Source organism: Rhinoderma darwinii, chromosome 1 (genome assembly GCF_050947455.1).
Source record: "Rhinoderma darwinii isolate aRhiDar2 chromosome 1, aRhiDar2.hap1, whole genome shotgun sequence".
Lineage (NCBI taxonomy): Eukaryota > Metazoa > Chordata > Amphibia > Anura > Rhinodermatidae > Rhinoderma > Rhinoderma darwinii.
In genome coordinates, this window is record NC_134687.1 from 195,091,517 (window position 1) to 195,115,640 (window position 24,124).

The 24,124-nt window shown below is 39.2% G+C and overlaps 1 protein-coding gene across 1 annotated transcript in view; it reads left to right on the forward strand.

Moving 5' to 3' along the window:
- Positions 1–24,124, forward strand: part of ADAMTS3 (ADAM metallopeptidase with thrombospondin type 1 motif 3) — a 228,624-nt gene that overhangs the window by 148,246 nt on the left and 56,254 nt on the right. Inside the window, exons 5-13 of the mRNA XM_075860687.1 lie at positions 10,823–11,016; positions 13,194–13,277; positions 15,188–15,344; positions 15,894–15,999; positions 16,432–16,575; positions 18,845–18,977; positions 19,058–19,171; positions 21,497–21,642; positions 23,876–24,051. Coding sequence (XP_075716802.1) covers positions 10,823–11,016; positions 13,194–13,277; positions 15,188–15,344; positions 15,894–15,999; positions 16,432–16,575; positions 18,845–18,977; positions 19,058–19,171; positions 21,497–21,642; positions 23,876–24,051 — 1,254 coding nt within the window. The remainder of the gene's footprint in view (positions 1–10,822; positions 11,017–13,193; positions 13,278–15,187; positions 15,345–15,893; positions 16,000–16,431; positions 16,576–18,844; positions 18,978–19,057; positions 19,172–21,496; positions 21,643–23,875; positions 24,052–24,124) is intronic.

Genomic DNA, 24,124 nt, shown 5'->3' on the forward strand with positions numbered 1-24,124 from the left:
AACAGGTTATTTAGCGTGAAATGTGAATAGCATAAAAATAAAACAAGAAAGCAAAACAATGCCTAGAATCGCTTTTTTCTATATTCACACCGTAAAATAAAATTCTATAACTTACACAGTGAATTTATTCTACTCCCAAACTGCGCAAAAACAAAATACAATTTCTCCCACATAAAAGAAGGCAAAATAAGGCAAAAACTGAAAAATATAGCTGGTCATTAAGACCTTTTCAGGCCCGGTCATTAAGGGGTTAAAGAGGCTCTGTCACTAGTTTAGTAATGCCCTATCTCCTAGCTAATCTAACAATCGCTGTCACACTGATAATGCTATGTTTATTATTTTAAAAGTTATGAGGTTTTTTCTAAATATGTAAATGAGGCTTTATTAGACAACTAGGTGTCAACACCAGCGATTCTCCTGAGGTGGAGCTACCTCACAGCCTCTGTCCTATCAGCATGAAGCTGCTTCACACAGTGTGAGAGACTGAGGCTACACTAGACAAGTGGGTGTCAACACCAGCGATTCTCCTGAGGTGGAGCTACCTCACATCCTCTGACACTGTCCAATCAGCATGAAGCTGCTTCACACAGTGTGAGAGGCTGAGGCTACACTAGACAAGTGGGTGTCAACAGCAGCGATTCTCCTGAGGTGGAGCTACCTCACAGCCTCTGATACTGTCCAATCAGCATGAAGCTGCTTCACACAGTGTGAGAGGCTGAGGCTACACTAGACAAGTGGGTGTCAACAGCAGTGATTCTCCTGAGGTGGAGCTACATCACAGCCTCTGTCCTATCAGCATGAAGCTGCTTCACACAGTGTGAGAGACTGAGGCTGCACTAGACAAGTGGGTTTCAACACCAGCGATTGTCCTGAGGTGGAGCTACCTCACAGCCTCTAACACTGTCCTATCAGCATGAAGCTGCTTCACACAGTATGAGAGACTGAGGCTGAAGGGAAGGGGGATCACTTTAAATAGTCTCTGAAAGAGTGAAAAGAAAGCGTCACCTTTTATTTGGCTATTAGAGCCACATTAACATATTTTGAAAAATGCTCATAACTTTGGAAATAACAAACATTTTTTTTAAACAAATCACACTGTGGTTATCAGCATCATAGCGCCTATTAGATTAGTTAGGAGATAGAGAATTAATAAACTTGTGACAGAGCCTCTTTAAAAAACAAAACAAAAAACACTAATAAATAAATAACTAAACAAATATATAAATTACCCATCAGGCAATAAACAGTCTTCCATAAAAAGGAAATATTCCCTCCTGATCCCAAGTGGCAATCTGACTGGATCAACATTCAAACAAGAATTCTACACATTGACATAGGAGTTGATATTTTTTTGTTCTAGGAAATGATCTAAGCCTTTTTTAAAGCCATCTACTGTCCCTGCTGTGACCAGCTCCTGTGGTAGGCTATTCCATAGATTCACAGTTCTTACAGTAAAGAAGGCTTGTCGCCTCTGCAGGTTGAACCTTTTTTTCTCCAGACAGAGGGAGTTCCCACTTGTCTTTTGAGGGGATTTTTCATGGGACAGGTTTTCAATATGTTTCTTGTATGGACCATTCATATATTTATACAATTTAATCATGACTCCCCCAGTGTAGCTCCCCCTAGGACATATGATGCATGCAGATTATTAGTATCCAGATGCATAACTTTACATTTATTCATATTAAACCTCATGTGCCAAGTGGATGCCAAAACACTACATAGCTTGCTTGGTGTCATCTGCCAAAATAGAAACAGTACTCTTAATCCCATCCTTTATATTATTTATAAATAAGTTGAATAATAGTGGTCCCAGCACTGATCCCTGGGGTACACGACTGATAACCGGTGACCACTTAGGCCTCATGCACACTTCCATCACCGTTTTAGCGGCCGTTTTTGATGGATCCGTGTGTCCGTTTTTGTTTCCATGTGCACTCCGTTTCCGTTCCGTGTTTCCGTTTAAAAAACGGATGTGAACTTCACTTGAACCTGTCATATGGAAACACCCATAGAAAGGTTACAAGAAGTTTTTGGTGCTGTTTTCTTAGCTTTCAGAGCATAGATAACAGTTTGAGATTACTCTGCTTGGCTTACTTTGGATTTATGGGTCGTAATTACGACCCGAAATAGCAGGCCCATAGACTTCTGTTAGCCACGGGTACCTAACCGTTTTCTCACGGTAAGGTGCCCGAGCCGTTAAAAAGCAAGAACATGTTCTATTTTTTTTATTTTACGGGCCGTGCTCCTATACTTTATAATGGGAGCACGGCTCGGAAAAACGACCGGCTGCCCGTGGCCGGCCGTGCCCGGCCGTGCTCATCTCCTGAAATACTCTGTGCTGCCTTAAACTCTGTGGACAGGTCAGGATCCTGTTTCTTTTAAATGCTGCTGGGGAACCCGCTCGATCCACGATATAAGGCTGCGCTACAGTGCAGCATTTAAAAGAAACAGGATCCTGACCTGTCCACAGAGTTTAAAGGAACAGTGTCATCACCCAAAAAAATTTTCATATGTTCAAGATGTTAGTGCTTTATTAAAAACGTTTATATTTATTTGTGTGTTTGTGTTTTACTTTTTCTTATTTTTACACTTTTTCTTCCCTATGGGGGCTGCCATTTTTTGTTCCATTTCTGTGTGTGTCGATTAACGACACATACAGACATGGAATACGGCAGCCACAGTCCCATAGGGACTGCGAACGGCTCCCGTCCCATTGACTGCAGTGTACGGCGTCTGTGTGGGAACTGCGCATGCGCCGCTCCCACACAGTCCTATTCGAAATTGGCGCCGTCCGGCGCCATTTTCCTGTGGACCGGAAGTCGCGGCCGGACAGTAATATTACTACTTCCGGTCGCGGCTTCCGGATTTGTGCACTTGCACCAGCGGCAGCAAACGGAGCGGACGGGCCGGAGGGAGCCGCGGCGGCAGGAGCAGGTAAGAGATTTCAATGTATGTTCGTGTTTGTGTGTGTTTACTACTGTATGTAAACCTACTACACTGTGGGTTAGCTCAAAAAATGGCGACACACAGTGTAGGAGGTTACATCGTTCAAACCCCTCGTTTATCCCGGCACTAGCCAGGATAAAGGAGGGGGGAATGCTGAGAGCTCACTAGAGCGAGGGCTTTTAACCCAACGTTGCAATGCTGCAATTTTGGGAACAGCTCCATCTAGTGACCAAAAATGGGTAGTATTATAAATTAGAAATAATTTATAATATTTCCTGGACTCGTGCAAAAAAATAAAAAAAATTTGAACAATGTTTAATCACCCACACACTAAATGTTTAATTTTTTTAAAAAAAACATGTTTTTCTGGCAACACATTCCCTTTAAGGCAGCACAGAGTATTTCAGGAGAGGAGCGTGTGATTGGCTGCAAAGTAGAGCATGTCCTACTTTGCTCAGTGATTCAGTGACCGTGTGGCCCATAGAAGTCAATGGGTCAGTGAAAAAAACGGATGGCACACTGAAGGCTTCCGTGTGCTGTCCGTTTTTGACTGATCCGTTGCCATAGCAACGGCTGGGTGGGACAAAGTTCACAGACTCACAGTCTACAGTAGCCAGTCAGTTCTGAAGATGGATGTGGAAAGAATGATAGCATTGGTGCAGGATCACCCAGAACTGTGGGATACGCGCACAGAATGCTACCATGACCATTATAAAAAGGACGCCGCGTGGGAGGAGCTTGCCAAGGAGCTTTTGACACGCAGATGCCAGAAGGGAACTAGTGCCCAGCGTCACAAAATAAGTAAGTAAATGCCCACATTGCACTGCTTGTTTTCTGAGCATGCTTTTCTTTTGTTCCATTGTATGTAATTCTCAGTAGGTAAACTTTACACACCCACAGTAATGTTATTTTCGCATTGACCTGCTGTCTTATAACATGTGCTTTGCAATCCCAAAATTCTGACCGGTTTGCGCAGTTTCAAGTGTGTCAGAGGGTAGCGTAGACCTTGCACAGTTGTATTCTGTATTATTTCTAGTAGAGATGAGCGAACTTATGAAAAGTTCGGTTCGGCTAGTTCGCCGAATTTCACGAAAAAGTTTGATTCGGACCGAACTAGTTCTGACCGAACCTGTAATTTCCGTGCGCCGAGCATGGTACTGTCCAGGGTGCTGATAGAGTTAATGGGCTGCACTAACTCTTTCAGCAACCTTGACAGTACCATGCTCGGCGCGCGGAAAATAAAATTTTAATGTAATAAAAAAAATATATAAATACGTTCATACTTACATTCCTCCTGTCCGGCCTCCAGCGATGACGTTTCATCCATGTCGCCGCTGCAGCCAATCACAGGCTGTAGTGGCGGTCACGCTCGTCACGTGACCGCCTCTGCAGCCAATCACAGGCTGCCGCGGCCTCTGCAGCCAATCACACGCTACTCTCCTGAAATACTCTGTGCTGCCTTAAACTCTGTGGACAGGTCAGGATCCTGTTTCTTTTAAATGCTGCACTGTAGCGCAGCCTTATATCGTGGATCGAGCGGGTTCCCCAGCAGCATTTAAAAGAAACAGGATCCTGACCTGTCCACAGAGTTTAAGGCAGCACAGAGTATTTCAGGAGATGAGCACGGCCGGCCACGGGCAGCCGGTCGTTTTTCCGAGCCGTGCTCCCATTATAAAGTATAGGAGCACGGCCCGTAAAATAAAAAAAATAGAACATGTTCTTGCTTTTTAACGGCTCGGGCACCTTCCCGTGAGAAAACGGTAAGGTACCCGTGGCTAACAGAAGTCTATGGGCCCGCTATTTCGGGTCGTAATTACGACCCATAAATCCAAAGTAAGCCAAGCAGAGTAATCTCAAACTGTTATCTATGCTCTGAAAGCTAAGAAAACAGCACCAAAAACTTCTTGTAACCTTTCTATGGGTGTTTCCATGTGACAGGTTCAAGTGAAGTTCACATCCGTTTTTTAAACGGAAACACGGAACGGAAACGGAGTGCACACGGAAACAAAAACGGACACACGGATCCATCAAAAACGGCCGCTAAAACGGTGATGGAAGTGTGCATGAGGCCTTAGAGTAGGAATCATTGACCACAACTCTCAATACGATCCTTGAGCCAATTTTCAAGCCAATTACGAACTATACTTTCTAAAACGATAGTCCTTAATTTACCCATTAGACGTCTTTTAGGGACAGTGTCAAACGTGTTTGCAAAGTCCAAAAATACTATAACAGCCCCTCTGTCTAGGCTTCTGCTCACCTCTTCATAAAAACAAATCAGGTTGGTTTGACAAACATGTTGGAACAACATGCTGATCCTCCTTTTCCCCAACATCTTCCGTCACATTAGACCGTTGGCGATATCGTCTAAACCAACTTTTGTTTAATGTTTATGGACACCATACCATCTTGGTAGGCTTGTTTTAGAAGATGCATTGATTAGTAGAATTACCCACGATTTAGCAAAGGAATCAAAAATCCAAAGCTGAAAGTCCCATTCTCATTATAATCCGGGTCCAAGGACTCAGCAGCTGAGGGAAGCTCACGGGCACCGCTTTAGATCCATGCAACCAACTCCTCTGCCAAGGGTCCACTGATTGTCACATTAACTGATGCTTGTTGGTGGGGACTTCTGTAGTCCTGACCATCAGTCTTCTCCTGCCTGCTATGGAAAAGGTACTTTACCTTTTCGATGCATCTCTACAGCATGTTTAGTAAGCTTATCCTGTTCGTATAAATAAAGTGGGATAGATCAGTCTCTTTGGGAAGCATCTTTTTGCAATTTATACCCAGTATAAAATGTAACATAATGTAAAAGAAAAGGACAAATAATACGTTTTGGAAGTACCTATTTATATTTCCACACAGACCAAGCCTTGTAAATGCCAGGTGAGCAATCTAGACAAAATAAACAATGGTTTCCTAGAGTTTTGGACCCATTTTGGTAATTAGCAAAATTTCCATAAACATAACATCTGGGTAATGCGCTTGATGAATCATCTGTGAACGATTAACAAACCTATATTAATACCACACATTTTTTTTATCTTAAGTTCAAATATTCATTTATGATTTCTGGACAAATCCCAGGAGCTAGGTAGCCTAAGCGCCTGGCAATTTGTTGCTGCCACCTAGCTTTTAGTTTCTAGTATTTCTGGAGATCCTTATTGCCTAAAAAAACAGACAAACTGGATCCTAAAATCTACATTAGTTTACCCATCCTGTGAATTAGTGTAAAGTGTGTGATTATGGACATCCGCAATATTTAGGGGGTGTTAGTAATTACAACAAGCATTGAAGACTAACTTATGTACTTCATTAATTAAAGTTTAGGTTTAGATTTGGTATACCTAAATTAGTATGTTCGGGAATTGCATAAATGTCAAATCCATAATACATTTTTAGTATCAGAACTTCCCCTCATCCCCTTTTGTCTTCTTGATCTATTAGGAAAATACATTCAGACATTTGTTAATTGTATTAAACATATTTGGGCACATTTAAGACTGGCATTGAAAGTGGACAGAGAACTTTTATAAAACTTTTACAATAAAAGCCAAGTGTTGGGTCCTTAATAATAAATATAGCGTTAAAGACTTTGGACACCTTTGACTTGATCACGACTGAGCTCAGAAAATGGTTTAGGAGCACACGGGAGCCACTGTCAGCCGTGCCGTCAGTGCAGCTCACTAACGGATTCGGTTTAGAACAGCTTTCTGCAGCTTTTATGTAGATGCATAGATGCTGCAGAAGTGAAACTGATTATTTATTTTTTAAATAAAATTAATAAATGCATTGTTAATAATAATAATAATAATAATAATAATAATAATGTCCCTAGCGTTACACTATTCTCTTTATTGTAATCACACCAGAAAATTTGCGTAAATTGCATTAAAGTGATTTTTGGGGATTTAAAGATCTACAGTAATTCGGGCTCAAATTTAAATAATAAAATAATTTGCAATATACTTACCAATTTCGCTCCTGTTCCTCACTGCCGGTCTTGTGTGTTCCTACCGTTGGTATTGTCAATAAGGACAGAACATCATTGCTGCAGCTAGCTGCAGTCACCATTGATGTCATGTCAGTGTGCAGAGAGGAACAACAGAAGTGGCGGGGGCATACAAGACTGATGGCAGGGGACCAGAGCAGAATTTTCAAGGTAAGCATATAGCAAAGTTTGTTATTTGGCAATTCTGAGCCCAAACTAATAGAACTTTAATCAGCAGAAACCCCTTTTAATAAATATCCACCACTGGCAATAAGACTATAAAGTAAGTTATTAAAGGAGGTATTAGAAAACCCATTTTCATATACCCTATTAGGGAATCGTGAGTTAATAGACGAGGTCCCCAGTTCATCCTCGTTTTGAGCGGTTACAAAAAGTGTTTCTCACTCTGGAGGGCCTGTCTTGTCCTGCATAGATTAAAATTTTCCCTGTGGTGGCACTGTAGGGAAATTGAACACATAGTGCCAGATTTCCCCGCAGATTACAGCTGATTGCTGGTGTCACGGAGCCCGTGGAATAAACTGTCACTGGGCCAGCAGGAGGTAGTGTGAACCCATCATGTCACAAGGGTATTTGACTTGTGGCTACTCCAGGGAGCGGAGTTTAAGGGAACCCGTGATCTTCACCCTTTAACCTCTGTACAGGGATGTGGACTTCACTGCACAGGAATTTCTGGTCACTATCCCCAGAGTAGTCTCCATTGGTGATGGCTGATGTAACAGGTGCAGAGTCAGGGCAGGCGCTAGAAGTTCGTCACATGTAACGTAGCAATTGGACAGGGCAGGCAGCAGGCACGGATGGTCAAGAACAGGCAAATACACGGGAACAAAAAAAGACAACAGAGATACTCTAGGAACACTGGGGAACCAGTCCAGAGAGTGAATGGCTTTTATACCAGGGACAGCTGAGATTTCAAATTTGGCACATGCTGGCCCTTTAAGAAAGCAAGGGTCAGCACTAGGACCCAGTTTAGAGCGTTGGAGGCGTAGGCGCCGTTAGACAGCGAACAGAAGAGCAGTGCAGACCGTGAGGAAGAAAACGCCGGGAGGAGGTAAGTATGGGACGCCAGCGGTGGGGAGCGGAGACTTTGACAGTAGTGGAGCGGAGACTATGACAGTTGTGGAGTAGCGGACACTTTGTGATCTGTTTATTGTCATGGGACTCTTCTAACAAGTAGAAATTATCCAAATTGGAGAACCACTTTATTGTACTTCATTCATGTATTACTGTTAGTTAAACAAATTTATCATTTAGTTCCTATGTAGGTAGTAAAGTACAATAGTTTGCTACCTTTTTAACGGATTGATTAGATGATCAAAAAGTGCAAGTTTTGTTTAGCTTACAGGGTAGTTGGATACCTATTAAACAACAGGGAATTTTTGACATAACACAACACACATGGTACTTGTACTAAAACAGCATGGTACAAGAACGTGTACATGATTCAGGTCAAGGGTCAGATAAATAGGTATCTGATGTATCCCTAGAGTGCCAGTTTAGCAAGTGGTTTTATAAAGTAACTATTTAAAGGTGGTAAAAATAACCTGCTGGAACTGTAGGACATTTTACCTTTAACACCTAAGGAATGACTACTAATAAAGGTATGTATGGAGAATCTGCAAATTACCGATATATTTAACATAGATGTGTGTACTTGCTTTGAAGTGTGTTTATAGGCCTTGAACCCATATAGGGCAAGTTTTATATTTACGTTTGCTTGTACAATTCTAAACTCCTAAGAGTTATATAAATATATAATACTGCCCCCTGGTGGAAAATATATTGACTTATGTACTGCTTCTTCTTTTTGACCTTACATTTTCTTTTTTGTTCCTAATTCCAGGGACTTCTATCAGCTTTTAGTGTAAGATCAATATGTGTTTATTAACATATGGTATTACTTGTAACATGGAGTCTGTCTGTATTTTTGTGGCTACATGTATCCACCCCATTTCTATAAATTTTGAAGCCAAGGCAAACATATCAGTTTGACTCTCAAACAGCAGAATGAGTGTTCTATTTAAAGATGTGAGTGTCACTTATTTATAGTCTATTCCCATAAGATGCTCCGCCGTACCACTTTCTTCAACCAGTGTAAAACAATTTTTAGAACATGAGGCAGTGTGAGAATTTGTCACTTATGTGCCATAGTACTGCTTTTCTAAAGCATGAGATTGAGCTGTGATATTTGGTTACATCTTGTCATTTGTTACAGTTGCTATGTTATTATTTTGAACGCAAAGTAAAGACTCTCTCAGACAGTGGTATTAAGGCCTCATGCCCACTTCAGTTTTTTGCTTCAGGGTGCTATCCGTTTTTGTCACTGATAGCACCCTGACTCATTCATTTCAATGGGCCTATGCACACTTCTGTTATTTTCACGGATCCGTTGTTCCGTTCCATCAAAAGTAGAGCATGTCCTACTTTTGTCAGTGATTCCGTGACCGTGGGGCCCATAGAAGTCAGTGGGTCCGTGAAAAAAGCGGAAGGCTTTCGTGTGCCGTCCGTTTTTGACGAATCCGTTGCCCTAGCAACGGCAGGGCGTGCCAAAGTTCACAGACTGGGAGATGTGACAAGTTCAAATAAAGTTCAATACCTTCCGTTTTTTTAATGGAGCTAAAGGGAAGCACAACGTCCATTTGAAACGGAAACGACACAGAGTATACACGTAAACCACACAGATGCAATAACGGACACACGGATCCATGAAAACCTTGATGGAAGTGTGCATGAGGCCTTATACTCAGTGTACGCATATTTTCAAAAAGATTAAGCAAAGGGAACCGTTTTATTAGAAATGTCCATTGTGTTAGTATATTCCACATCTTTGTATCTGTTCTCTATAAACAATGAGAGAAGTGAAGTTACTGAAACATGATGCATGTATGATTCCGATATATTATTCCACATTATATCACAAATGCTTTTTAACACATATGTCCCAAAATATCTTCCATTTGGCCATGGCTATGCCTTTCCAATTGTACAGTTGGCCATACGTACCGTAAACTTTCCCATTAATTCCAATGGTAGAGGGATGGGAAGTGGCAGCAAGACACCTGCAGCACTTTTTTATAGGCAAAAACAATAAAAATGCTGTGGAAATGTTATAATTTCTATAAATGCCCCCTGGGAGATGATGCCCCTGGGTACCACACAGACCACCATACCATTGTATCTTACTGAAAAATGCAGAATCTATAATATGTAAAGGATTATATGTAAAAAGACAATGCCACTATGTTCAACTACATTTCATATTTTCTTAAATCTCCATTTTGTTTTATGCGCTTTTTCAAATGAATTCTTACATTTCAGTAGATTTCACCAACGATTACGAATATTATTCAGAGAGGAGAGATGTCCCCATAGCAGAAATAAAAAACAGGACCATAATAATGCAGTTTCATGCCCCCACCCCTGAGCAGGGAAGAGAAGCAGTACTTTTATGCTGGCTTCTTCGTCCATAGTTTGCATACTTTGTAGTGTCTGGGTGAATGGGGAGCCCATGACAGGAGAATGGGGCCAATATGAAAACATTTGTAGCTGGTATGTAGGGCGCATCATCTACAGAGATTATTTAAACATGGTTTTTGATGTAGGTGGGAGTTAATAATCGTACCAATGAGGATATTCCAGGATATGCTGCAAACGTTACTTTAACCTAGTCAGGCTAGGACCATGCAAAAATGAATCACATTGTATCAGTTCAGTCCGATTTTATCATTTTACTTATTTTTCTCCTTTTTTTTTATTTTTTACAGGACTAAAAAAAAATTACATTACGTGTATAAGAGACCTGTGAATTAAAGATGTCGTTTTTTCTGACTTTATTTCAACTTGAGTACTTATGTGTTACAGACTTTTCTGGCCTTGATGATTTGGACAGCGTCTACAGCAGTGTTGAAAGAAAAGTGAATGAGACGTTGCGACGGCGCAGACACACAACAGAAAATGACTACAATATTGAAGTGCTGCTTGGTGTGGATGACTCTGTAGTCAGGTTCCACGGTAAAGAACATGTTCAGAACTACCTCCTCACACTCATGAACATTGTGAGTATCACATTCTTCTCATAAATGGTCCACCTCTCTTTTGATCCATTCTCATGGTAGTCACCATTCCCCTCTCACCAGGCTTGAGATTCAACTGAACTCCGTTTTCTTCAATCTTGAGTGAAGTTTAGCTTTTAGATGGTGACATTGCAATTAAAATATAATATCTACATTTTCCTCCTTGATATTTTCGGTTGACTGTATGCTAGAATTCATTGTATCACAAAATAAGTTTTGGTATATTTTTCCTAATTTCTTTCATGCAGGCCCGACTAACTATTTATATTTCCATCATACAAAAGATCAGTGCCTTATCTGGATGTGTTTGTACACAGCTCTTCCTGCGCTTCACTGTTTTTAGATGATAAAAAGTCATTTACTCAAATATTTATCTGTGTATAAAATAAATATTGTTACAAGGAACTAAGAAATAGTCGTTTAAAGTGGCATGCAACAATTCCAGCTATATATCTAGTGCACTTGTGTACCACGTGAATAAACATGCAGCTGAGAAGATTGATAATAGTCATAAATATTGCGTATTTACAAAACCAAAGCTTATAGATATGATAGTGTTCAATTATTCGTTCCAAAGTATTGTTTTCCATTGCTTAAAGGTGTTGTCTGGGTTAGAAAACCAATTTTCAAACTTCTCTACCCAGAGGAACTGCCACCTCTTTATATTACATGGACAGTACATGGTTTTTAATGGGGATTATGCTTCATTATCCCTATGATGGCACTACAGGAGAATTAAACTTACTTGCTGTCAGAGCCCCCACCCCAAGATTAGAGCTGATTACACGTCCCAGCAGCAGGACACCCTGTGATCAATCTTATATTCCTGGAACCCTTCTAATAAAAAGGGATTGGCCACAGCAGACAACCCCTACATCACCTCACCTAAATTTACCCATCGAACAATGAAGTGGCCCATTACACAACATTTTTATAGTGTCTTCACTTTTAGGATATTCACCTATGTGGTAAATATAAGTAAATATTCTCTATATGGTGCTTGTGTTGTGTTTTTTTTATTTCTACAGACTCATAGTTTCATTTTCTCAACGTTAAAAATTGGACTATTTTCTTCTGTTCCAGGCAGGGCTTCCATATTATCCATTTCCTTTTAGGACAGCCCTGCTTTATGCCAATGGAAATGTTTAACTTGGATTTATTTTCTAAGAATCCAGACTTATAGAAGAATTAACGGAGAGTGTAGAAAGGATGTTTGAAACTGTTTCCTTGCATTTGGAATGGAAAATAAAAATTGGATGAATTTTAAGGACTTAAATAGCAGCTTGTCAGAAGGGGTATCCTATTTTTATGATCAAAATGAATGCTTGTCACAATTCTGCCCTTACATATAAAAATGCCAGATTTCAGCTTATTTAGACAGATCAAGAGTAATATTTATTTTTGCATCAATGATGGACATTAAAATTACTTTCTCTTGTGCAGAACAAATCCTACATCCAAAATAATAAATGCTAAAGAGCCAAAATTATATCTTTATTTTTTATATTATAATAAAAACAGTAAACAACAAAAAAAACAGTATGGCATTACCGGGCCAATAATCATACAGTAACCAATTATTTCTGCTGACATGGGCATGCATAGTTGTAACAAACAACTATTCAAACACCAATAGGCCTAATGGTGTTTAAATGGTTGGTTGTTACAGCTATGTGCCACCCTCAGCCAAAGACTTTCCAGCCGAAACGCAAATCGGGAAGGACACCATGGTCTTTTATATATTTGGTCTGTTACTAAAATATTTATTTGCCGATATGTCGGGTTTTCACTCCATTATTGTATATATAAAAATTGTATTTATGGTATTTGTGATGTAAAATATACTTTGGGTCCGTGACGGCAGCAATAATTTGTTACTGTGTGTTTAATGATACGGTAATGCCGTCCTGTTTTTTGTTGTGGGACTCAATCCTTTCTAAATATACTGTATTTATCATGCTATCGTTAATAAAATATCATTTTTATTGATGAGATTTTGGCACTTATTTTTTTGAATTTAGGTTGTGTTCATATATTTTAAAGAAGTCTTGTTATAAATAAATAGACATACACATTGTATATTATTAAATTATATTGAGTGTGTACTTTGTGGTGTGTGATCCTCGCTACTTTTTGGTCTAATAATTTTTCTTGTGCAGGTTAATGAAATTTACCACGATGACTCGATAGGTGCCCACATAAATGTCGTTTTGGTGCGCATGATAATGTTGGGCTATGCCAAGGTAAGATTTCCTTATCCATTAAATTATTCCATTGGTTTAAAGGCTGACACTGTTATAAAAAAAATTATGCTGTTTTTAATGTGTTTTGTAAACTATATTTTTCACCTTACTTGTAGATCTTTGGACAGTGCTGAAAGTGCTTAGTGTTGTGGTTATTCTTTGTATTAAAGTGGTGTTCCAATCTCAATACCTGATAGGTAGGGCTCTCGCCTCCATTGTCTGGCAATCAGTTCTCAGTTTTTTTGTGTAACCCCCCTAGACTTTAACCCCTTCACGACTGCCATACGGCTATATACGTTCTAACTGCGGATGCCCTGTGCAGTTAGCACGTGTATAAACGTTGAAAAGCCTGGAATACTTAAGTTTATAAGATGGGAATACCACTTTAATGTTAAAGTGATCACTGTATGATAAGTGGGTGTCCGACCGCCAGAATACCCACCGACCCCGAGAAAGAAGAGGCCACAGCCTTGCTTTAGCGCTGCAGGCCCTTCACAGTTTTTTCCTGCACTGCGGTGCCTTGGCTACCAGCTGTGCAGGGAACTGTAGTTCTCTGCACTGCCTGGTGGTAGGGAGCACCACTGTGCAGGAAAAAACAGTGAAGGGGCTGCAGCGTTAAAGCAATGCTGCGGCCTCTTCATTCTCGGAATCGTTGGGGGTTGCAGAGCTTACTGATCCTAAAGTTATAGCATATCCTAGGGATATGCCATCACTTTACAAGATGGGAATACCCCTTTAATATTCTTTTGCACATTTCTTAATTGGGATATGGTAAGATTTCTGCTGAAAAAACTATATCACAAATTTACGTACCTTTAGGTCTCATTTGTATTAGTGGTAGAATATAAAAAAAACTCCAGTCACAGGTTGTATCAATATAATTTGTGCTAGTTTTACTCAAGTCTAATTGAAAGGAAATTAAAAGAACAATGCAAAATACCTTCCTGACCTAATGTTAGGTAGATTAGCAAGGAGACGTAGCAAAGTAACACATGGCTGCAGGATCAGACTACACTGTTTGTAGTCTGAAGCCGTGGCGATACATTGGTCATAGTAGATGCATAGGAACTGGAAACACAAAAGGATAGGAGATTGTCAATTACGACTATTTGCAATGTTTTTATTTTAGATGTATTGAAGAAATTGAACAAATAGGTAGCAAAAGTATCCTTTAAGTTAATTTAAGTATTGCTATGAACGGGGGAGATTTATTAAAACTGGCCTTTCATATGCCAGTCTTAATATAAAGACAGCTGAGATTCACCTAATTTAATAAGAGGGACATCTCTGGCTGGCTGTGCGCCTGAAGGGGAATTCTACACAAGCTACAAGCTGACATCGATTTTTGCTATAATTTTCACCAGTTTCTGGTGTAAATTATAGTCAGTTTGTTGGGTCGTGCCTGGCCGCACCCTCGACCACTTTGTCAGCCCTCTTTTTAGAATCAAGGCTGAAATTATTATTTTTTTGCAACTTGCATTGGCTTTTAATGCTTTTGTGACTTTTCTACGCCAGTTGGCGTAGAGAAGTGAGTAAATTCCCCCACTATGTTTAGCAGTCCAGCACTCTGCATCCTATGTGTGGAAAAACAAGCAGTTCCAAGGCTCAAATTCTTAATGGCATACATTACAGTGGCAGCAATTATTCTTAGTTTTTTTTTTAAATTGATGATAGGTGATTAGTATTTGATCACTGGGGGCCCCACCGCTGCCCCCCGTTCCTCCACACTGAACAACCGCAGTGAGAAGATCTTTAAATGGAGCGGCGGACTCATCACCTGTCCTCTGGATAGGTGACAAATGTTGATTATGGGAATACCCTTTTAATTAAGTAATTTATGCCAGATTTAAAATGAGGTACATTGAACCGTATCTAAGAAAATCTAATAATTATTCATGTTCTTCTCACAGTCCATCAGTTTGATTGAAAGAGGTAATCCATCAAGAAGCCTTGACAATGTGTGTCGCTGGGCATTCCAGCAACAGAAATCTGATCCCAACCACTCTGAACACCATGATCATGCCATATTTTTGACCAGACAAGATTTTGGCCCAGCTGGAATGCAAGGTAAACATATGCATATAGCAAAGCTGCTGTTTAAATAAAATTGCCACTACAAACCACCCAGAATAAATCCTTTATAACCCTGAGTGTTTATTGCCATAATTCCCTGCAGTAATATAGTTAAAGGGGTTATCTCAGGAAGACGAGCCTTTTTTAAATTGAGGTCAGCCTGGCGATCATCTGATTTCTGTGTTTTCAGCTTTTATCTGCAGCCATGCAAACAGCGGAAATGTAGAAGTACAGTATAAAAAGCAGGACAGAAGAACCACCAACATCTCTGGTCATTTTTTTCTGTTTTCGGTCACAGTGGGGGGATTCAAGCCTAGCTTGGATAAAAAAATGAATTCACAGGGTTCACCAGACAGGCGTTTATTCTCACAGGGGCTACAAGAAAGAAAAATGTTGAGACTATACCACAGGTTTAATATAAAATGCATGCTTTTTAACTTTAATATTTAAAGACTAATCATTTGTTCCATTGGTTTGTTATGTTTATGATATCACTATAATTTATAAATCTATAACTGCTACTGTATGTGTTTGGGATAACAGGATATGCTCCGGTGACCGGGATGTGTCATCCTGTAAGAAGCTGCACACTGAACCATGAGGATGGCTTTTCATCAGCATTTGTGGTTGCCCATGAAACTGGCCATGTGTAAGTTAAACCGTACAATGTAATGGGTAGTGATGCAGTGAAGGTAAATTTATGTTGAGCGTAGAATCAATTTAAATTCCTATTTTTATTATTTTTTTCTTTTGTATTCTTTATGTTGTACTTCGGATAGCCTTGCTCAAGGTATTTGACAAGAATGTTGATCATATACATACAATACACAAAATCATTATAAAACTGAATTTAGCATCATGAGCATAGTTCATAGTTTGCACATTGATTTTCTGTGTCAGATCTTCGTAGATGAAATCCAGCCGGCCAGCTTGTACTCTTTTTTTTTTTTTTCCCCCCATTTCCTTAAGATATCCAAGAAGATATAGAGCATCGGTGGCATGTATTCATCACTTTCTTGTGTCATTCCTTTTGCCACCTGTAATTTGTATATGATATAACCACATGTATTTATTAATTCAGACTAGGAATGGAACACGATGGCCAAGGAAACAGATGTGGAGATGAAACAAGCATGGGCAGTGTCATGGCGCCGTTGGTGCAGGCAGCATTCCATCGTTACCATTGGTCCCGGTGCAGTGGTCAAGAGCTAAAGAGACACATACAGTAAGAACCTGTATCATCTTGTACAGCATAATAATAGATGTTTCTGTTCATAGTGTCCAATTAGGACACTGTTTTTATTTTTTACCTACCCATGAGAAATAATAGCTTTACCTGACCCAGATTCCATCAATAAGCCCCTTTGTGTTTTTTTAATCAATTTCTTTAGAAATAATGAACATTATCTTTATCTCACTGATTGACTACCAATACTATGCATTGTTTAAATAAAAATAAAAGTTATATCATTACGGCCTCATGCACATGGCAGAGCTGTGAGTACAGACTCCATATGGTTACATATCACAAACCTGTAGACACTTTGGGGGAGATGTATTAAGACTGCGACAGTCTTAATAAAAAAACAAGACAAATTCACTAAGAGGCCCACTTCTTTTAATAAATTTGTCACATGTTCGGCTGTTCATGTGAGACTGAATCAAATTTATGCCAGCCAGGAGCTGGCGTAGATTTCCACTATAATTCATGCCAGAATTATAGTTTATCCGTCGTTTAGACAGAATGAATAGCGCAGTCGACTATGGTATTGATTCCGTCAAAACGACGAAACCCTTACACAACGGTGATGAACGGAAACCACTATGGTTTCCGTTTGTTTCACTTTAGATTCTGTTCATGGGTTCCCCTGATGGAAAGCTTCAACGGAACCCATGAACGGAGTCCTGACGCAGATGTGAGCAAAGCCTAAATTATATGTACTCCAAAATGGTGCCATTGAAAAATATAATGTAATGTGAAAAATAAATAAACAAAGTTGGTATCATCGCGTCCGTAAAAGTCTGAACTATTACAATATAACATTATTTAACCAGCATGGTGAACGGCGTAAAAAAAATGAAAAACACCAGAATCGCTGTTTTTTTGGCCACCTTAATGCTAAAAAAATTTAATAAAAAGTGTTCAGGATGCAAATGGTACCAATAAAAACTACAGATCGTCCCGCAAAAAATAAGACCTCATACCACTCACTCGACGAAAAAATAAAAAAGTTATGGCTTTCAGAACACAAAACTATTTTTTTTTAACAAATAGTTTTTTCTTTGTAAAAGTAGTAAAAGATAAAAAAAAGTTATCAATTTGGTATCGCCATAATCATATTGACCCACAGAATAAAGTTAGGTGGACGTTTTTACTGCACAGTGAAAGCCGTAAAAACAAAAAAACCCAGAGGAATCACTTTTTTTCCAATTCCACCCCACAAAGAATTTTTATTCAGTTTCCCAGTACATTGTATGATAGTTTAAATGGTGCCAATAAAAACTACAACTCCTCCCGCAAAAAATAAACCTGCTCCATTGACGTAAAAATAAAAAAGTTATGACTTTTGGAATGCAGGGAGTGAAAAACAAAAACGGAAAAACAAAAAATGGCTTGGACTATGAAGATCCATATTTATTTAATTAAATTGTCAAATAGCCTCTTAATCACGTTATAACCATATGTCACAGGCTCAGGAGTTAACCTATACGTGTTGGGTGGCGGCTGTTTTATACAGCTGACACCCAGCTACAATCACCGGGATTGGAGATAACTTTGAACCAGGCCGTTTAAACCTACAGATGCCGCAGTCACTAGTGACCATGGCATCTGAACGGTTAGACAGACAGAGACTACATCTGCCCCCAATCAGTCCATGCCTCAACAAAATAGCAGGTTGCCTAGCGGTTGCCATGGCAGCCGGAGGCCTAGTGAAGGCCTACAGTTCTTCCTTCTGTGTCCTACTAACGAAAATTGCCTGTGTCCTTATGGGGTCAATTTACCTTTAATTATATTTACCTTTAAACAGCTTACAATAAAATTAGAATAAATCTATATGACCTATTGAGTAACAATGTAAGCACATTACTTTATTATGTTGTCCTGATCCTGGGTGACAGCTTGTACTGTATTCCAGAGCTGCTTTCACAATTCTGCAGGCCCTTAGGGCTGAAATCTCACTATATTTTTTGTTGGCTCACTATTTCTTCTGGCAGTGAACAGAACTATGAATGCAGCTATAATGCAGCCAATAATACAGGCTGTAACTTAGGATCAGTACAAGGAATGTAATACATTTACTCAATGTTTTGTGTTGATTCAATGGTGTTTAATGGATCATCTTCTTTGAATGTAGACATTCTGTGTATAAAAATGAAATCAAATAAATTTTGATTGATTTTTGTGTTTTGCTGGTGATTTGATTCTATACCTTCTAGAAAGAGAAACATAATCAATCTTAGAAATCTTTGATTATCTTTACTGTATTTTACAGTTTATATGATTGTCTTCTGGATGACCCATTTGAACATGATTGGCCTAAACTTCCAGACCTCCCAGGAATTAACTATTCAATGGATGAACAGTGTCGATTCGATTTTGGTGTGGGCTACAAAATGTGCACAGCCGTATGTTATTTTTCTCAAATTTCATCTTAATTTTACTTTTCATTACATTTCATTGCATTACATTGCATTTCATTTTTCAGTTTCGGACATTTGACCCTTGTAAACAATTATGGTGCAGCCATCCTGATAACCCTTACTTTTGCAAGACTAAGAAAGGTCCTCCTCTTGATGGCACAGAATGTGCTCCTGGAAAAGTAAGTTATTTCATGTTCGAATGATGTGTAGGTTTTTTCACCTCAAAATATTTTTTTTATTACTATAAAATCCATTGAGTTATTTGACAAATATAGAGCAAAGCTATCATAAATGTAGGTGAGATTGCCATGACAGAATGCCGATGTCTCATGGTGTGCATTCTACTACCAGTGGTTCTCAGATAAGCAGTTTGATTTGTTTCTGCGACCAATAAGATTTATTGAACTTTTTGTATATTTAAAGTGTAACTAATCTTTTAAAAAACTTTTGCCATGTCATAGTGAACGAAACGAAGCGGCACAGCGCTCATCCAAGTGCTTCTGCCGCATCGTTTTAGCGCTCGGTGGTGGTCTCAGTGCTCGAACCCCCACCGATCAAAGCTTCTGACATGTCACTATGGCATGTCGAATTTTTTTTAAAAGTTTAGTTACCCTTTAAGGCTTTCTTCCTGGAGGGTCTCTACATTTACAAGTATATTTTACATATTTTTCAATGACTGTTTAATATTGCAGGACTTTTGATAATCTGGTACATTTGTAATGCTAGATAAAAATAATTTGCTGTTTCTTTTTATAAAAAAACCACTAGATAACAGTAGATAAATGAAATCTTTCTTCTTGAATTCTTCAAATAATAAATAGTAATAAATACAATTTGTCCATAAAAACTGAAATGAGCTTTCTAAATATATTTTATATTCGATAATATTTTATATATATTTTCTCCCAATATGCCAAGTCACTAAATCTTAAATACAACCACCCCAACCAAACCAAAAATAATCATTTATTATAGCAGACCACTTTAAACATGGTGCTTTTACATTAAAATAAGAATCTCTAAATATATTAACATTTGGCTGAGCTATTGGCAGTGTCATTCCACATAAGCAATCACTTTGCGGACATCATCCTAAAATAACAAACTTTTAACTGAGATGACATAATGCTGGTGGCATCAGTAGCACATCCTACCTGCCAAACGCAGCCTCCTGCTGCTTTATTGGGGTTTTTGCCTGCCAATATAGGATGGCATTTTTATTGGTATTAATTATATGGATATTCATATTTTTACAAGGATTAATTATATGACATCTTACATTTTTATTACTTTTTTTTTACATGGATTCCCGTATTGGCTAAAAGGAAGCTGGGAACTGTTTGGAATATTATTTTTGCAGATTTTTAAATTTTTGCAATTCACATTTGCAGGGTACAGTAGATCCATGCCTTGTAATAGTTACACGCCCCTGGTGACATACACAGCGCTACACGAAGATTTCTGGCACTGTAAATTCCTCTCAGTGGTGTACCACCACCTAGTAAAAACAGTGTGAGTCTGACCAGAAGACCACACGTATTAAAAGTACAGGAAGAAAATGTTTTTTCCAATTTTTCTTTGTCAGTTTGTTGTATGATATCTATTAAAACCTGTAAATGTCTAGTGACTTGCACTTTAATTATAAAATAAAAATATGTACAGAATCTGACGTGAAATGTATAGATTGCACTTTCCAGCCAGCTAACCACTGTGCTTCCCCATAATAGGGGCAACCACACTTTTTCCCTACACATATCCAAGCCACAGTGTTCCCCATAGAGGTGGCAGCCACAATATTCCTCCTTATAGGTGTTGGCCATGTTTTTTCCCAGTACAGGTGCCAACCATAGTGTTCCTCTATACAGGTTTCAGCCACATTGATCCCTTGCAATGGTGACAGCTAGAGTTCCCCCACAAGTCAGTGAGCACCGCAGAAATGACAGCTAGTGTTCCCCCACAAAGGTGTCAGCCACAGTGTTCCCCATATAGATGCTAGTCACAGTATTCTGAAAAAGGTTCTGGACACAGGTAGTTTATGAACAGTTACAATAACTTCCTTTTTAGACTGGCAAAAGTTAATCTCTTACTATATTTTTCCCAATTTTCTTATGTCCTGTGGGTTCCATAAGGCACATCGATGGATGGATTGTTTCTCTACTAGAGCAACACTCCATAGATTTGTAGGATACCCTCATACATGTAAAAAAAATAGCTATATTAAAAAACAAATAGATTTATATATATAGTTATAGTTTATGGTTTTAGTTAAAAAGGAATAAAAAATATTATAGTTCAATACAAAAACGGAATAAAAAAAAGTGATATATTCCCTTTATATGAAAAGTGTTTTAATAGAGGACAGTTGTCATCATCTAAAGTACTTGTAATGCAGTTAGAGTTTCTGATATTTTTATTTTATGCATTTAATTTTTAATTTTACTTAATTCATTCCTGATTATTCAACTTATACAATGACAGTGATACATTACTCCTTCCCTTCCTAGTGGTGCTACAAGGGTCACTGTATGTGGAGGACCACTAACCAAGTTAAACAAGATGGTAACTGGGGAGCATGGACAAAGTTTGGTTCTTGTTCAAGAACTTGTGGTATTGGTGTGCGTTTCAGAACCCGTCAGTGCAATAACCCAATGTAAGTATACTGTATGTATACGATATGAACTTTTTGACATATAATGAAATGACTTTTTGCTGTAACATTCAAACATTGATAGCCAATGGATACTGGAACCCAGGGTCTATATGTTTCTTAGCTGAATCCTGCTGAAAGCAATATGGACTTCACCTTATTGACTGTTTCAAAAATAATTATATACTGGTGGACTTGAGTATGATTGCATATGTATCATATAATACTTGCCCTTAAGATATATAAAAGAAATAAAGCATTGAATATACTTTGGTGTACCGTACATTACTTTCATGTGGATGTCATTTGGAGGTTAATGAAGAGATCTCGGCTGTTTGCACAGGACTTTTGGTGGGCTCCAGTATCCGTTGGTTATCTATGTTTGAATGTTACGGCAAGAATTCATTTAATTATATGTCGAAAAGTTTTAAATGAATCACTGTACAGTGCATTACTTTTTATGTGCCATGCACCTGCAAGTAGCTGACATATTTAATTTATTCAATTTGCATTGGTTTAATAAACATTTGTCATCTTTCCATTATTCTGCATAAATGTTATATGCTAACGATGCAAAATCTCCAGTCCATGATCCTATAAGAATGTGGGGGAAAACCACATTTCTTAAGGGGGCTTGGAGTTTTGGTATGTGTGTGTTTTATTATTTTGCCAAGTTATACTGTGTCTTTAATTGCCATATGTGATGTGCGTAACTTGATTTTCTCCCCCAGAAGCTGAGGAACAGATGTTGTGTTCATAATGTATATTGTATGATCTGTATTGTTTACAGGTTCAAATGGCTGTCTACTAGACTTAATTTTGTTTGGCCCCAGGGGAGAAACGGCCGTCTTAGTTAGGGTATTGCCACACCACTTGGGGTGTTGATTATTCTTTAAAAAGGTAGCTTTTCCCCCTAGCAGTGTTCAATGTGCAGGTAAAAGCCTGGTAGAATAAGCTGCTGTGAGAAATTCCTGTGTGAAGCTGCTGTTTGGTACCGAGCACCACGTGTGGGGGCCTGAGTCTAAAGGGGTCCAGGAGTGGTTGCAGGTCACGGACAGGAGCTTCCCTGTGGTGCCAAGAGTTTGGTTGTGCAGTGTGGGTGACGGCCAGAAGCCTCCCCAAAAAGATTTAAACCCGCCTTCAACAGGTTTAGTGCGAGGCCTGAAATTCAGGGAGGAGTGCCCTTGACTCTGTCCGGCCCCATGCACACGACCGTAAAATCACCCGTAATTACGGGCCCATTAATTTCTATGACCAACGGACACCTTCCCATATGTCTACGGGAGGGTGTCCGTGCCGTAGAAACCGGCCGAAAAAAATAGGACATGTCCTATTTTCTTATTTTACGGACCGTGCTTCTATACTTTATAATGGGAGCACAGCCCGTAAAAACGATCGGCTGGCCGCGGTGGTCCGTAATTACGGGCACGGTCGTGTGCATGGAGCCTCCTTAAAATCGTGAGCCAGCCATTATAACCTGCCTGAACCGACCAGAATCCGTATTTTACTGCTGAGTAGTTTTCTGTGTTATTGCTGTGACCGGGTGTGAAGTAACACTGGTCTTAGGCTCCATGCACGCGTATTTACGGGCACGGCCGGCAGCGGATGGCCGCGGGCAGCCGGACGTTTTTACGGGCCGTGATCCCATTATAAAATATAGGTCCGTAAAATAAGAAAATAGGACATGTCCTATTTTTTTCGGACACCTTCCCGTAGGCATACAAGAATGTGTCCGTCGGCCATAGATTACGGTTCGTAATTACGGACGATTTTATGGTCGTGTGCAGGAGCCTTAGTAAATAATTTGTTTTGCCATCACTACTGGTGCTTCATTCCATCTTTTCCACATCTACCCTGCCTAGGCCTTATACCACCTGTGTCTCACCTTAAAGTTCAGTGTTTAGATCATCAGTTCCTGGCACCTAGTTGTTTGGTGTCCCAGTGCCTGGTATAAAATGGTTTGGTGCTGCAGTCCATATTGTCCAGTGATTTGGTGGCCCAGTCCTTGGTGTTCAGTGGTTAAGTGCTGCAGTTTCTGGTGTCCAGAGGTTTGGTGTTTGACCTTGGTGACCACTTTTGTGTTCTGCCTGTAGCTGATGCTTAATGTTTTTTTGGTGTCTGTACTTGTCTATGGTATCTAATGTTTGTTCACTTCATGTTCAGGATGCTGTTGCTACATACGGATGGATTATAACAAAGATTTTTTTTTTGTAATGTCATGTAATTTTATTTTTAGGCCAGTGAATGGTGGCCAAGATTGTCACGGATTAAATTATGAATATCAGTTGTGCAACACTGAAGAATGTCCTAAGCACTTTGAAGACTTTAGAGCACAGCAATGTCAACAGAAGAATTCCCAATTTGAATTTCAGAATGCAAAACACCATTGGTTGCCATACGAGCACCCTGATGGTAAGAATTATTATATTACAATTGTGCACATCTGTAAAATCTGTATATACATAGTATTTTCCCTGATATAACA